Source organism: Lissotriton vulgaris, chromosome 12 (assembly GCF_964263255.1).
Source record: "Lissotriton vulgaris chromosome 12, aLisVul1.2, whole genome shotgun sequence".
In the NCBI taxonomy this organism is placed as follows: Eukaryota; Metazoa; Chordata; class Amphibia; order Caudata; family Salamandridae; genus Lissotriton; species Lissotriton vulgaris.
This window is the reverse complement of record NC_141700.1, coordinates 707,687,091-707,701,436: the sequence shown is the minus strand read 5'-3', so window position 1 is coordinate 707,701,436 and position 14,346 is coordinate 707,687,091. Positions and strand designations below refer to the sequence as shown.

The 14,346-nt window shown below is 46.1% G+C and overlaps 1 protein-coding gene across 2 annotated transcripts in view; it reads left to right on the top strand.

Moving 5' to 3' along the window:
• Positions 1-12,896, top strand: part of TMEM107 (transmembrane protein 107) — an 87,794-nt gene extending 74,898 nt beyond the window's left edge. Inside the window, exons 5-6 of one of the 2 annotated variants that reach the window (XM_086945955.1) lie at positions 8,923-9,019; positions 11,459-12,880. In XM_086945955.1, coding sequence (XP_086802081.1) covers positions 8,923-9,019; positions 11,459-11,528 — 167 coding nt within the window. In that variant the 3' untranslated portion in view covers positions 11,529-12,880. Of the gene's footprint in view, positions 1-8,922; positions 9,020-11,458 lie in introns of both variants that reach the window. The other variant, XM_086945956.1, reaches the window with a different exon arrangement.
• The last annotated feature ends 1,450 nt before the right edge of the window (positions 12,897-14,346 follow it).

Sequence of the window (14,346 nt, the reverse complement as noted above, 5' to 3'; positions counted from 1 at the left end):
TGACAAAGTACCTTCCAGGGGTGGACAGCAACTTGGCAGACCTGCCCAGCAGGATGTATCAAGTCTGAGTGGGAACTTCACCAGCAAGTCCTAATCCAGTACGGGGGGCACACCACACACCGATCTCTTTGGCACCCCATAAAATTGCCCAAACTTTGCCTCCAGGTACCCACTGCCACAGTCTATTGGCAATCCACTATGGATGAACTGGTCAGTATTTTTTGCCTATAGTTTTCTGCACTCACACTCCTGTAGGTGGTGTGGAAGATGCAGCAGGTACCTCAAACCCTGATCCTGGTAGCCCCCACATGGGCCTTATAGCCTTGGTATTCAACGCTCCTTGCATGCAGCCTCCTCCCCCAAGCTACTATTGGCCCAGCGACTCCATTCCCTGGGGCCCAAAAATATATTAGGGAAGGGGGCACATGGTTTTATTTATTTATTTATTTAGAGAGTTTTATATAGCGCTCCTGGACCCGGGGGTATCAGAGCGCTTTACAAGGTCGGTATACATACAAGAAATAGTTAAACGTGTGTAAAAATCATGAAGGATACAAAAAATTACATTTGCATGGATAGGAAGTAGCATATAATGACATAAGCAGCGTATACATATTCACGGAGGGTAAGAGAGGATGGAGAGTATAGAGAATCAGAGAGATAGGGTATGAGAAACAGGAGGAGAGGAGGTAAGTGAGGTAGGGAAAGCGGGTAGGGTGAGAGGATAGCAGGGGAGCGGAGTGTGTATAGTAATCGTGTCATGGACGTTAGGGGCCCCAATATTTGTTGAGAAGAAGTGATTTGAGCCTTTTTTGAAGAAAGGGTAGGAGGGGTTGCAGCGGAGATCTTTGGGGAGAGAGTTCCAAATCGTGGGAGCATTACCAGAGAATGCACAGGATTGTTTTTGTTTTGCATTTGAGTTTGGGCGGGATTAGGGCAAGGGAGTTAGTGCTCCTAAGGGATCTAGAGCACCCAGCTTTATGTAATTTGTCAGCAAGATAAGAGGGTGCATTTAGGTGGAGGGCTTTATACGTGATACATGCAATCTTGTATGTGGATCTTCCTTCGATTGGGAGCCAGTTAAGGAGAGATATGGTCAAATTTTTTACAATCGGCGATGAGTCTGGCGGCGAGGTTGAGAACACATTTAATCGGTGCCAGGTGGATTTTAGGGGTGCCAGCGAGTGTTGCGTTGCCATGGTCAATTTTTGACAGGACAAGTGATTGGACAACGATTTTAAAGTCATCAGCTGGGATAAAAGGTTTCAGTTTTTTGAGGTGATGAAGTGTGAAAAGGACACTTTTTGCAGAATTTTTAATGTGTGGGATGAGATTCAGGTTTAGGTCAATGCTGATGCCTAGGGATTTGACAGAGTTAGAGGTGGAGAGGGGGCAGTTGAGAGCTGTGATATCATTGACCCAGAGTTGAATAGGGAGAGAGTTTCTCTTGGGACTAAAAAGGATGATTTCGGTTTTTTTTAGGATTCAGTTTGAGATGATTGAGGTTGAACCAAGTTTGAACTTTATTCAAAGTGTCGTTGAGGTGAAGGATGTCATTGTGGTATTTGATCTTGTAGTAAAGTTGGATATCGTTGGCATATAGGTGGTAGAATAATTTGGCTTGTTTGAGAATGAGGGTTAGTGGTTCCATGAACAGATTGAATAGGGTGGGGGAGAGTATAGAGCCGTGTGGAACGCCAAGTGAGACTGGTTGAGGTTTGGAGAGGCATTGACTGAGCTTAATTTGTTGGGATTTGTTTTGAAGGAATGAGGAGAACCATTTGAGTACAGTGCCCTCAAGACCAAAGCAAACTTTAAGGGTGTTGAGAAGGGTGGGATGGTGGACAGTATCGAATGCCGCTGAAAGGTCAAGAAGGATTAGTAGAGAGGATTCACCTCTGTCTAGAGAGCGGTGAATGTAGTCTGTAATATTAAGCATGGCCGTTTCAGTACTGCATCCTTTTCTGAAGCCCGATTGGAACATGTCCAGGAGATTGAAAGAGATGATATGGTTATCTAGCTGGGAAAGAACACATTTTTCCAGGGCTTTTGAGAGGAAAGGAAGGTTAGAGATGGGGTGTAGGTTGTTGAGGTCATTGGGGTCGGCAGAGGCGTTTTTGAGGATGGGGGAGATTTGACCTATCTGTAGGGAGGCTGGGACACAAACCGTGGAAAGAGAGGAATTGATGATGTTAGTCCAAAGCGGGGCAATGATGTGCTTGAGTTCTTGGACCAGGTGAGAGGGAAGAGGGTCTTTGGTGTGAGAGGATGGTTTGAGTTTAGAGATGATGTTGATGATAGCTGTTTCCGAGACAGGGGAGAATTCGCTCCAGGAGGCATTATTTTTAGCTTGGTGGAGAATGAGAGTGGAGATTGGGAGGGGGGGGAACTGTGAGTGGTTGGGAGTGGTCTTGAAACGGGGGAGAGGAGGGTGAGTCAGGGCTACGAATGTTAGGGAGGGGGTGATGTATGAAGGGAGGTTGAGGTGATAGGGGGTGGAGGCGAAGGAAAGTTCGATCGTATTGACTTTGTTAGAGAAGAAGCTGGCTATTTCTTCACATTTTTCAGTAGTGGCAAGTATTTTTGGAAGGCCTGAGAGGTTTGTTTTTTAACAATGTTAAAGAGTTCTCTGGGGCGGTTTAGGGCATGATTAAGCTGCTTTTGAAGATGGGAGGCTTTTTCAATGAAAATGTGTTTTTGTATTGGGCCCTAGCGTTTCTCAGAAGCACCAAATTGTCGGTGGTGGAATGATTCCTCCAGGTGCGTTCAGATTGCCTAAGTGCCCGTCTTTCCTTGTTAAGGTCCGAGTTAAACCAGGTTTTAGGTGGGATGTTTTTTTCTTTTTTGGATTTGATAGGGGCAATTTGATCAAGGGCTTCGAGAATAGAGTTGTTGTAGTGTTCGGTAAGGTCGTTTGTGCTATGGGAGAGAGGGGGGAGTAGTAATCGAGATTTAATAGTGGATTCCAATTCACCCGGCGGAATAAGGTGAAGTTTACAAGTAGGTTTCAGTGGTAAGCTGTCTGTGGGGATCGGGTGTATGGAGGGGCAATTTAAGTTGAAGAGGATAAGGTGATGGTCGGACCAGTCTATTGGTAGGATTTTTGAGAGGGAGGCGAGACCCTTGCTAGTCAGGATAGCATCAAGGATGGCACCATTGATGTGAGTTGGGGATTGGCAGAGTTGGGTCAGGTCGGTCATGTCCATGATATCGTTAAATCGGGAGACACCAGGGTCGTCACTTTTGTTCCAGTGGATGTTGCAGTCCCCTAGAAAGATGTTTTTAGAGTGGGAGAGTGATGCTAGAGAGATAAGATCGGACATCTCTTCAGTAAAGGAGGTAGAGTTTCCAGGAGGGTGGTAGATAATGATGAAGCCTAATGACGGGGAAGCCTGGGGGTATTGATATCAGCGCAGAGATATTCAAAAGTGGATGGGTCTTTCAGTTGGTAGTTGGTAATGGGTATTTCATAATAGGCCCTGGGAAAAGCCTTCCCAGGGTCAAATACATTAACATTGGGGGAAGGGGAGAGTGCCCCCCTCCCTGAGCCTTAAGAGGCCGAGGGGGCCCCATCCCCTGGGGCCAAATATTTTGACAGTAGGGTATGGGGCACTTAGCTCCCACCCCCCAAATAGTCCATGGGGACCCAGTCCCCAGGGTCATATTTTAATTAAAGGGGGGGGGGCACATGACCCCCCCCCCCACCCACCCAAGCCTTAAAAGGCCCTGAGGGCCCCATCTCCTGGGTCCAATTACCCTAATTAAGGGGAGGGGCATCACTGCCCTCTTCCTTAGCCTATTGTGGGCCCGGGGACCTCATTCCCTGGGTTCAAATGTCATTATAAAAAGGGGATGGGCCACGCGCCCCCGTCCCTAAGCCTTATTAGGCCCCGGGGCTGAATTCTATTAAGGGGAGGAGGGCTGCGCCGTCCTTCTCCCAGAGCCACAGACTACAGGTTCGGGGCAGTAGGGAGAGCGCCAGGACCCTGATGCCCCAACATAAGTCAGTATTACTCCCACCTGGCGGAAGCAGCTATCTTTACATGCTGTCTACGGGCGGAGCTATGTCGGTTTTGGGAAACAAAAGTCCGCTCCTACACCGGCAAGGAGCAAACATGCCTTCCCTGTCCGTGCTTCTGCAGGCAGAGGAGGCATGTTTGTTCCCGCTTGGTGGGAGATTTTAAAATGCTCCCGCCAGGCAGGAGCAAACATATGCATCTCTGCCCAGGCCGGGAAACTACTCTGTCTCAGAGGTGGGCTCCCCGGTACAGCATACTTGAGCAGGCCCCCTGGAATCTGGTTCCCTGTGTCTTAAGAGGGAAGATCTGGCCTGGCAGTTGAGGCTGGACTGTTCCCATGAGGCACAGGGTCAAGACTGATTTGCATATGGCTGGGTCTAAACGGGTGTGGCATGGTGAGCAAAAGAACGATGGGTTCAACCCAGATCTCTTGACTGGGGGTGAATGTTTGAATTGCTCTGCATTCCGTCCATCACCTGTGTGTCTTTTGCTATTTATTTTTATTATCATTATTTTGGCCTCAGTAGGTGTTCCTCTGGACCCCCCTTTACCTCCCTCCTGCAGGCACCACTCTACAGTACCCCTTTACAGCACAAATCTAAACCACCACTCTGCAGCACCAATCTAAACCACCCCTCTGCAGCACCACTCTGCAGCACCAATCTACAGCACCATTCCAAACTACCACTCTGCAGCAACAATCTGCAGTACCCATTTACAGCACCAATCTAAACCACCACTCTGCAGCACCCCTCTATAGCACCACTCTACAGTACCCCTTAAAAGCACCAATCTAAAGCACCACTGTACAGCACCACTCTGCAGCACCACTCTGCAGCACCAATCTACAGCACCATTCCAAACTACCACTCTGCAGCAACAATCTGCAGTACCCATTTACAGCACCAATCTAAACCACCACTCTGCAGCACCCCTCTATAGCACCACTCTACAGTACCCCTTAACAGCACCAATCTAAACCACCACTCTGCAGCACCCCTCTATAGCACCACTCTACAGTACCCCTTAAAAGCACCAATCTAAAGCACCACTGTACAGCACCACTCTGCAGCACCACTGTACAGCACCACTCTACAGTACCACTCTGCAGCACCACTCTGCAGCACCACTCTGCAGCACCACTCTGCAGCACCACTGTACAGCACCACTCTGCAGCACCACTCTACAGTACTCCTTAACAGCACCAATCTAAAGCACCACTCTGCAGCACCACTCTGCACCACCCCTTTCCAGCACCAATCTAAACCACCAGCCTGCAGCACCACTCTGCAGCACCATTCTAAACCACCACTCTGCTGCACCGCTCTGCAGTATCCCTTTACAGCAGCAATCTAAACCACCACTCTGCAGCACCCCTCTATACCACCACTCTACAGTACCCCTTAACAGCACCAATCTAAAGCACCACTCTGCAGCACCACTCTGCAGCACCACTCTGCAGCACCACTGTACAGGACCACTGTACAGCACCACTGTACAGCACCACTGTACAACACCACTCTATAGCACCACTCTACAGTACCCCTTTACCACTCCACAGCACCACTCTGCAGCACCACTGTACAGCACCACTCTATAGCACTGCCCTACAGTACCCCTTAACAGGACCACTCTGCAGCACCACTCTGCAGCAACACTGTACAGCACCACTGTACATCACCACTCTGCAGCACCACTCTACAGTACCCCTTTACAGCACCACTGTACAGCACCACTCCACAGTACCCCTTTACAGCACCACTGTACACCACTGTGCAGCACCACTCTGCAGCACCCCTTTACAGCAGCAATCTCAACCACCACTCGGCAGCACCACTCTGCAGCACCACTCTGCAGCACCACTCTGCAGCACCACTCTACAGTACCCCTTTACAACACCAATCTAAACCACCACTCTGCAGCACCAATCTAAACTACCACCCTGCAGCACCACTCTGCAGCACCAATCTACAGCACCATTCTAAACCACCACTCTGCAGCAACACTCTGCAGTACCCCTTTACAGCACAAATCTAAACCACCACTCTGAAGCACCCCTCTATAGCACCACTCTACAGTACCCCTTAACAGCACCAATCTAAATCACCACTCTGCAGCACCACTGTACAGCACCACTCTGCAGCACCACTGTACAGCACCACTCTACAGTACCCCTTTACAACACCACTCTGCAGCACCACTCTACAGTACTCCTTAACAGCACCAATCTAAACCACCACTCTGCAGCACCCCTCTATAGCACCACTCTACAGTACCCCTTAACAGCACCAATCTAAACCACCACTCTGCAGCACCCCTCTATAGCACCACTCTACAGTACCCCTTAACAGCACCAATCTAAAGCACCACTCTGCAGCACCACTCTGCAGCACCACTCTACAGTACCCCTTAACAGCACCAATCTCAACCACCACTCTGCAGCACCCCTCTATAGCACCACTCTACAGTACCCCTTAACAGCACCAATCTAAAGCACCACTCTGCAGCACCACTCTGCAGCACCACTCTACAGTACCCCTTTACAGCACCACTCTGCAGCACCACTCTGCAGCACCACTCTGCAGCACCACTCTACAGTACCACTCTGCAGTACCACTCTGCAGTACTCCTTAACAGCACCAATCTAAAGCACCACTCTGCAGCACCACTCTGCAGCACCACTCTACAGTACCCCTTAACAGCACCAATCTCAACCACCACTCTGCAGCACCCCTCTATAGCACCACTCTACAGTACCCCTTAACAGCACCAATCTAAAGCACCACTCTGCAGCACCACTCTGCAGCACCACTCTGCAGCACCACTCTACAGTACCCCTTTACAGCACCACTCTGCAGCACCACTCTGCAGCACCACTCTGCAGTACCACTCTGCAGTACTCCTTAACAGCACCAATCTAAAGCACCACTCTGCAGCACCACTCTGCACCACCCCTTTCCAGCACCAATCTAAACCACCACCCTGCAGCACCACTCTGCAGTATCCCTTTACAGCAGCAAACCAAACCACCACTCTGCAGCACCCCTCTATAGCACCACTCTACAGTACCCCTTAACAGCACCAATCTAAAGCACCACTCTGCAGCACCACTCTACAGGACCACTCTGCAGCACAACTGTACAGGACCACTCTGCAGCACCACTCTGCAGCACCACTGTACGGCACCACTCTGCAACACCACTCTGCAGCACCACTCTACAGTACCCCTTTACCACTCTGCAGCACCACTGTACAGCACCACTCTACAGCACCACTCTATAGCACCACTCTACAGTACCCCTTAACAGCACCACTCTGCAGCAACACTGTACAGCACCACTGTACATCACCACTCTGCAGCACCACTCTACAGTACCCCTTTACAGCACCACTGTACAGCACCACTCCACAGTACCCCTTTACAGCACCACTGTACACCACTGTGCAGCACCACTCTGCAGCACCACTCTGCAGCACCCCTTTACAGCAGCAATCTCAACCACCACTCTGCAGCACCACTCTGCAGCACCACTCTGCAGCACCACTCTGCAGCACCACTCTGCAGCACCACTCTGCAGTACCCCTTTACAGCACCAATCTAAACCACCAGTGGTGCTGCAGAGTGGTGCTGCAGAGTGGTGCTGCAGAGTGGTGCTGCAGAGTGGTGCTGCAGAGTGGTGCTGCAGAGTGGTGCTGCAGAGTGGTGCTGCAGAGTGGTGCTGCAGAGTGGTGCTGCAGAGTGGTGCTGCAGAGTGATGCTGTAAAGGGGTACTGTGGAGAAGTGCTGTATAGTAACTGTAGAGTGGTGCTGTAGAGCTCTTCAACATAGCTTAAAAACATTGCAAAAGCCAATTGCTGTGGCCAAAAACTTACAAAGGTCCCAAAGGCAAGACCTATTGGCTATGCTAATGCTTGTTTTACTTAGGGTAGGAGACCCCCAGAATAAAGTTTGTCCTTCTAGGTACTCCGAACCCTATTTTAAGCACCTTCCTACATCTACACAGTTCTGGCCCCACACCCGCACTTCACCATACGGCTGTTGGATAAAAGATCTCCGATAAAGTGCCCCTATTATAGGGAGCCCGTTGGGTATTGCACCGCCGACCCGACGAGGAGCAGCCCAAATGATGAAGCATGACACCTGAAAGGGTGTGTGAGGGCATTACAATCCAACATATGGATTCCCAACTCTAAACCCCTACCGAGGCACAGTTAGTTCCGGTCTCCCTGACTCTCAAACCCTGACATAAGAGGACCCGCATAATCCTATATTTTTTAATATTTACACTGGGGCCTTTTTATGCTGGACCTTCCCCTCTCTTGAGAGAGGAAAAAGCCCCCTAGTCCCTATCTTTGTATACAAACAGTCATTTACAATGCCAATTGCTCAAATGCGAGCCCTATTGCATTGCAAATGCTTGTTTATTATAGAAGAACAACATATCTATGTTTCAGTGCTCCGGATTCATGAAGACGGTGGGAATAGGCCCCTGAGGAGTCTACGCAAGCTGTCCAGTAAGGAACAAACACAAGGGTCACAGAGTGCCACCAGGTAGTCACATTGCAGCTACTCATAGTCCGCTGCAGCAGTGAGCCAATGCAGTGACACGCGGGCAGTGGCAGTGTGCAGGCAATGGCAGCGCTGCCGCTGACATCCAGCTGACGTTTTAGCAAAAAGCAGCCGCATCAAGACAGCCCAGCTCGTAGCAGAGTACTGAGGATTTTTGCTAGAACTTTGGCTGTGATTCAATATTGATGTGAATGTGGGTGGCTGTATGACACCTGTTAGTATATTTACAGCAATTATTTTTATTTAAATACTTTTGAAGCCTATTGGTGACTGCTGTGCGGTCTTTGCCACTTCATGCATTATTTGCTGTTTTTCCCTAATTGTACTGACCAGCTCTGATGGCTCACTCCAGTGCCTCAGTCTGTCTATCATTCTTCGTCTTCGAGAAGTGGGAGTGCTTCACCTACTGGTACATCTTTGGCTTCTGCAGGTAGAGTGCACCACTAGCACTGTTCAGACCCAAGGGATTGTTAATTATATGACCCAATCTAACATGCTGTACTTCATCAAGGTCTGGTCACCTTTCAGGTAATTCCCAGACATCTGCTCTGGCCAATGTACTCACTCATAAAATAGAAACAACATGATGAAAAATTACACACTGTATAAGACGTTTAGCACCACAACCACGCCCATTTGTTCAGTTTTCGACTCTAGCAAACCAATCCAACAAAGGCAGTAGGCTAGCTACAGAATATATCTTTTTTTGTTTTGTCTGCTAGTGTGGCTATAGTATCTTCCAACACACTGTTCCGCCAACATCACTTCTGGTATATCAACCTTTCAACAAACATGATGTGTTTCTCACAATTCGTACTAATCTACTGTTCCACTGAATTTTTTATATTTTGATCACGGCCTGGGCACAGACCACATAGATAATCCCTGCCCTATATCCAGTGGTCTCTTAAACGACCAGTGATCATTGCAACATCGATGCTTTCGAGGCTCACACCCTCTGTTCCCATAATTTATAACCGATATTTTACAAATATCTGTAGATTTTCCTGAGAGGTGCATCTGAGCAACAACGAAGTACTTCAAAGCAGAAAAAAGATGAGCTGCTCAGTTGTTTTTGTAAAAGAAAACAGATACTCTGAAAAACATGCAGAGGTCTCACGAATGGTTAATGCAAAACATAGCTGGCAAGCATAAAAATATTCTAAGTGTAATTTGCCATTTCAACGGATTAGCGCTCAGCCGTCTGACCTGTTGGAGCATGTAATGCTAAATCCATACATTTTCACACTTTGTATGATTTTCCCAATGCAATAAATGGAGGACGGGACATGTATGAAATAGAAAGTCCCGACAGACACTAACGAGCAGGTGCTTCTTGTGGGAAGAATGTGAGACGACCTTGAAAGAAAGATACATCAAGCTATGGTAAAAGGCTGACTTCACAGAATCTGATGTTCTCGGTTCGTTGTGCACATTTAGCTTGGCTCTTCAAGTAAGCATAGCCTCGGTCTGAAGTTGTTCAGACCGAGGCTATGCTTACTTGAAGAGCCAAGCTAAATGTGCGATAAAAAACACAAAATAACAAGATGGCAGTGCATTTGAAATGCATGTAAATGTGCAATAATCGTATGGCCCTAGTAGTGATTTCCACGGATATTAAAAAAATTGACAATTGTTTTTACAAACAGCCGGGTCTACATAAAATGATGTTCTCAATTTAATATTCCTGTACCAGAAGTAACGTAACATGTTTGAAAACAAGACAAATGTGGAGATTTGTACTTCCTGGATAACTATTTAAAATTAGAATCGATAAAAGTTAAGGGATGCTAATAAAATGTTCAATAGTTTGAAGTGGAAATGCCTAATGTAGGCCATGAGGCAAACCCTGTCCATTTTTCAGAGCAGCAACCAAGACGGTTTTGTCCTGATCGAATTAAAGCTTTTCCAGTCAAGTACAAATAACCAGGATCTCTGCTCTGTTTGGATGCCAAAATGGCCGATAGACAACCGATACATTTTGTCCTTCAGCCAGGCTTTAGTTGTTTGCATAAATCTAGCCCAAAGGCGTTGGGAGCACTGTAGACGTTTAAATGCAAGGATACCGTCAAACGGTGGTTGACTTGAAGGGAAGCTGAGTTCTGAGAGCATAGGTGGGCTGTTACTTTTAGGTAGATAAGTTACTAGGGTGTGTAAGGTCAAAGCTTAGCAATATGTACAAGTATGTTGGTCAGCGCCAAATAGGCACTTGTATACTGATAATAGGTCTTTGGTATAGTAAGATCAATGCATAACAATAGAACGGATCCAATCCTGATTCGGTATTATAAATAAACTTTGTAACCATCTCACAAGGGTCATCGTCGTAATGCTTGTTTTCATTGTTTTAGTTTATTCTTGAGTGCGTAGAATCAGGAGTTCTAACCCATCAAGGAATGTGATATCTGTTTAGGGCACATTTGTTGAACTACAACATTCTGAAGGCTAGCTCCACAGGTTGATTTGGTTGGTGTTAATGGCTGTTACCACATGCAGGTAGGATTTCAATTTTGGAACCCCAGAAAGGTGATTTAAAAAAATAGAGGTTAGATGGTCGATGCGTGCTTGAGGCCCAGGGGTTGGGTCGAGGGGGGAGGGGGGGGGGGGGGAGTTGGATAAGACTTTGTGGAGATTTATAAAATGATGGTTTGGAAAATAAGATGAACGTTTTGGACAGGTGCATCTTTGCCTATTACCTGCCCTCTTCGTCTACCAGCATTTGGGCCTGCTACCTCTGTAATATTAATGTGAAGTTAGTGCTGCTTTCTTTGCTTGTATGTTGGGTGGGAATGAATGTTCATGTAAAAATATATGGGCTACAGGCAAGATTCTATATGATTCTAATGTTGCATTCTGATCTCTCCTTCAGTGTCCTTCCTGCCTTCATCGAGATTATCCTCTTCATCGCAGTGTTTGGTCTGAAGAAGAAGCCCTTGTGAAGGGGTTTCATGCTTTGGGATGGGAGTGGAAGAGCAGCTCGTCTTAAACCCAACTGAGGGGGTCTTCCATCTTTCAGAGCTACCTTTCATCCCACAATTTGATCTCCCTTCAATTCAAACTCTTGGAGGGAGTAGTGCACAAAGTATGGCTCCCAGGAAGATGTGAGTCAAGGAATCAGCAACTCTATTAATGTCAGGAATTTGTGTGTCTTTGACTTTTCATTCACCTCATTTGCAATAATGAGGGACACAACTGATGGTGATGCGTTGGACTTGCTGTACACTAGGAAACCACCTCAAAAGGTGACCAGGAAAATCACAAGTATCTAGGAAAAAAACAAAAGATGCTATATAAATAGCTTCTCAATTATCTGGATATAGTGACCGCTGTAACAGCGACAAAGGTCTGTTATTACTGTGTTACATTTTGCGTTTTAAAGTCACTATTCCATCACTCCTATGTCACTCATATTCGGTTACACAGCTCAAAATCCTGAGGTTCGCTGTTTTAGTGTATACTTTTGTGATCGACTCCATAAACAGCCCACGGGGTACATCCCCTTCACCATTAAGGACATTGTGATGTGATAGCACAGTGGTTATCTGCAATAATGTAGTTCACAGATGTAACCATTATTTGTGAGAGCAGGCAGCTACATCTCAGTAAAGGAGTGCCAGTGGTCCTGAAAAAGTCCTGTACAAACATCCAGCAGGGCTGCACAAGTGGAGCTTTTAAAATACCCATCAAAAGGAGCAGTACAGAACACCTGCTTTAAGTCCCATAAATAGTTATATAAATTATTTATACTGACCACCTTTTTTATTTTTTCTTCTGAAGACTGTGGGGTTCATGGCTGCCCTGCTTGTATTTTTTTTATCGACTCTGTACTATGAACATGTGGAATTGAAGCCAACAAGTGTAGAGGTGTAAAAGCGACTTTCAGTTTTGCTGGAAGCTACATTTGACATTACAAGTAAACCTTAAAAAGTAGAATGTTTCCCGAACTGGATTGGGCGTTTTAGCTGCTGTGAAAGTGAGGAGCACTCTCCTCCCATGCTTAGTCTGCACAAGGTTGGCTCATCCAAGAGGAAGACCCTTGCAAACACTGGAAAGACTTTTGCACTGCACCACATAATAGAACGAGAAACCAAAAAGACATTCTGCTAAGAACTTGACAATTTAGAAACCACTTTGGTTGCTCTGCAGCATTACAAACCACGCGCAAGTTGAGATTCGTAATACCTGTTTTTAAAATTCCTAATCTTATAATTTAGCTACCTGCTTTTCATAATTACTGTTTCTGTAATATATCTTTTTTTATTTTTTTAATCAAATATATGTATATATTTATAAAGAGCTGTGTCCCCACTTATTTTTTTCTTGTTCAAGAACGTGTTCCTCGTGCAGGTTTTGACAGTGCTTTAGTTGGTGATGCGTCGAGGTGTTTCCCAGAAGTGAACAGTTGCTACCAGCACACCATTAATCTCTTAAGCACTGTAAATCTGTCCCCATCAAGCTTACGTTGGACTCCACAGTTCAACAGGCCAGAGAAAGCTAGTGCAGGCTTTGAATTGAAAGGTAGTGCCCTGAACCCATACAAAGGTTTGTTAGGCTCATTACTTTAAATTAATTCTAATGCTATTGGTTTATGTACTGATAGAGAACTCATGATGTGTATTATTAGTCTATATTGAAATTACATTTATATAGCGCTTACTACCCTTGACGAGGAATTGAAGCGCTTTTTCAGCAAGTAGCACTCTACTCTGGAACCCAAAGAGGATTAATGATGAAATAGTATAGGAAGATATGAAATTAACTTGAGCTGTGGACATGTGAGTCTGTTATTTGGATTGAAAAAGGATAGTGAAGCTATAGAAGAGGGAAGGGTTAGCATTTATATAGCGCTTGCTACCCCTAATGAGGTGTGGAAGTGCTGCTCGGCGGGTAGGACACTAATCTGGAACACAAACAAGATTGGTGGAGAATTAGTATATAGAAATATGAAATTAATGTGAGGGGTATATATGTTAGTCTGTTAGTTGGATTGTAAGGGAATAGTGGCGGGATAGAAGAGGAAAGGGTCTAGAATTTATTTTATTTTTTGGTAGCTCATACTAGTAGGAGGCTTCTTGAAATTGACCTGAGCAGCCCAGATGTAAATACGAAATCTACTCCTAATATACCCAAGAATAGCTGGTATGGGTTTTAGCAAGAAATAATTGTCGAGTTAGTGAAGCCGGGGGTGGGGTGGGTAGAGTATAAGGAGTAATATATAGACGACCAAGACTGACTGGATGCTTGTCCCCAACCAGGTGTTATCACCACGCCACTGACGGATCCAGCATGCACGAGTTTAACCTGTGTAACAATCCCCGAAATAGAATCCAATTTAACTATCCTGAGCTGGAATATTGCTGGTCTTGCCTCAAAACTCAATTTGGAAGAGTGGGTAACACTGGTTAAAAGTTAGGACATCTTATTGTTACAAGAGACATGGGCAACACAGGAAGTTTATCAAGAAAGGTTTGAATGTTTTAATAAAACTGCTTCTATCCCCAAGCAAGGTCGCCCGTCAGGCGGGCTATCAATATGGATTAATATCTCTGCAGAGGGCAGTGCTAAAGTGATACCAACCAATAATGATAACTTTCAGGCATTGATTTACTCTAGGGGTAGATCGATCTGTCTCATTCATTTTTTATAATAACGATTTTCATAATGCCCCGAATGTTAATTTTAATACCCTGTTTAATTTTATTTCGAATTTTCAAAAGCAAAGGCTTCTAGGGAAAGTAGTTGGAGTATGCGTAGGAG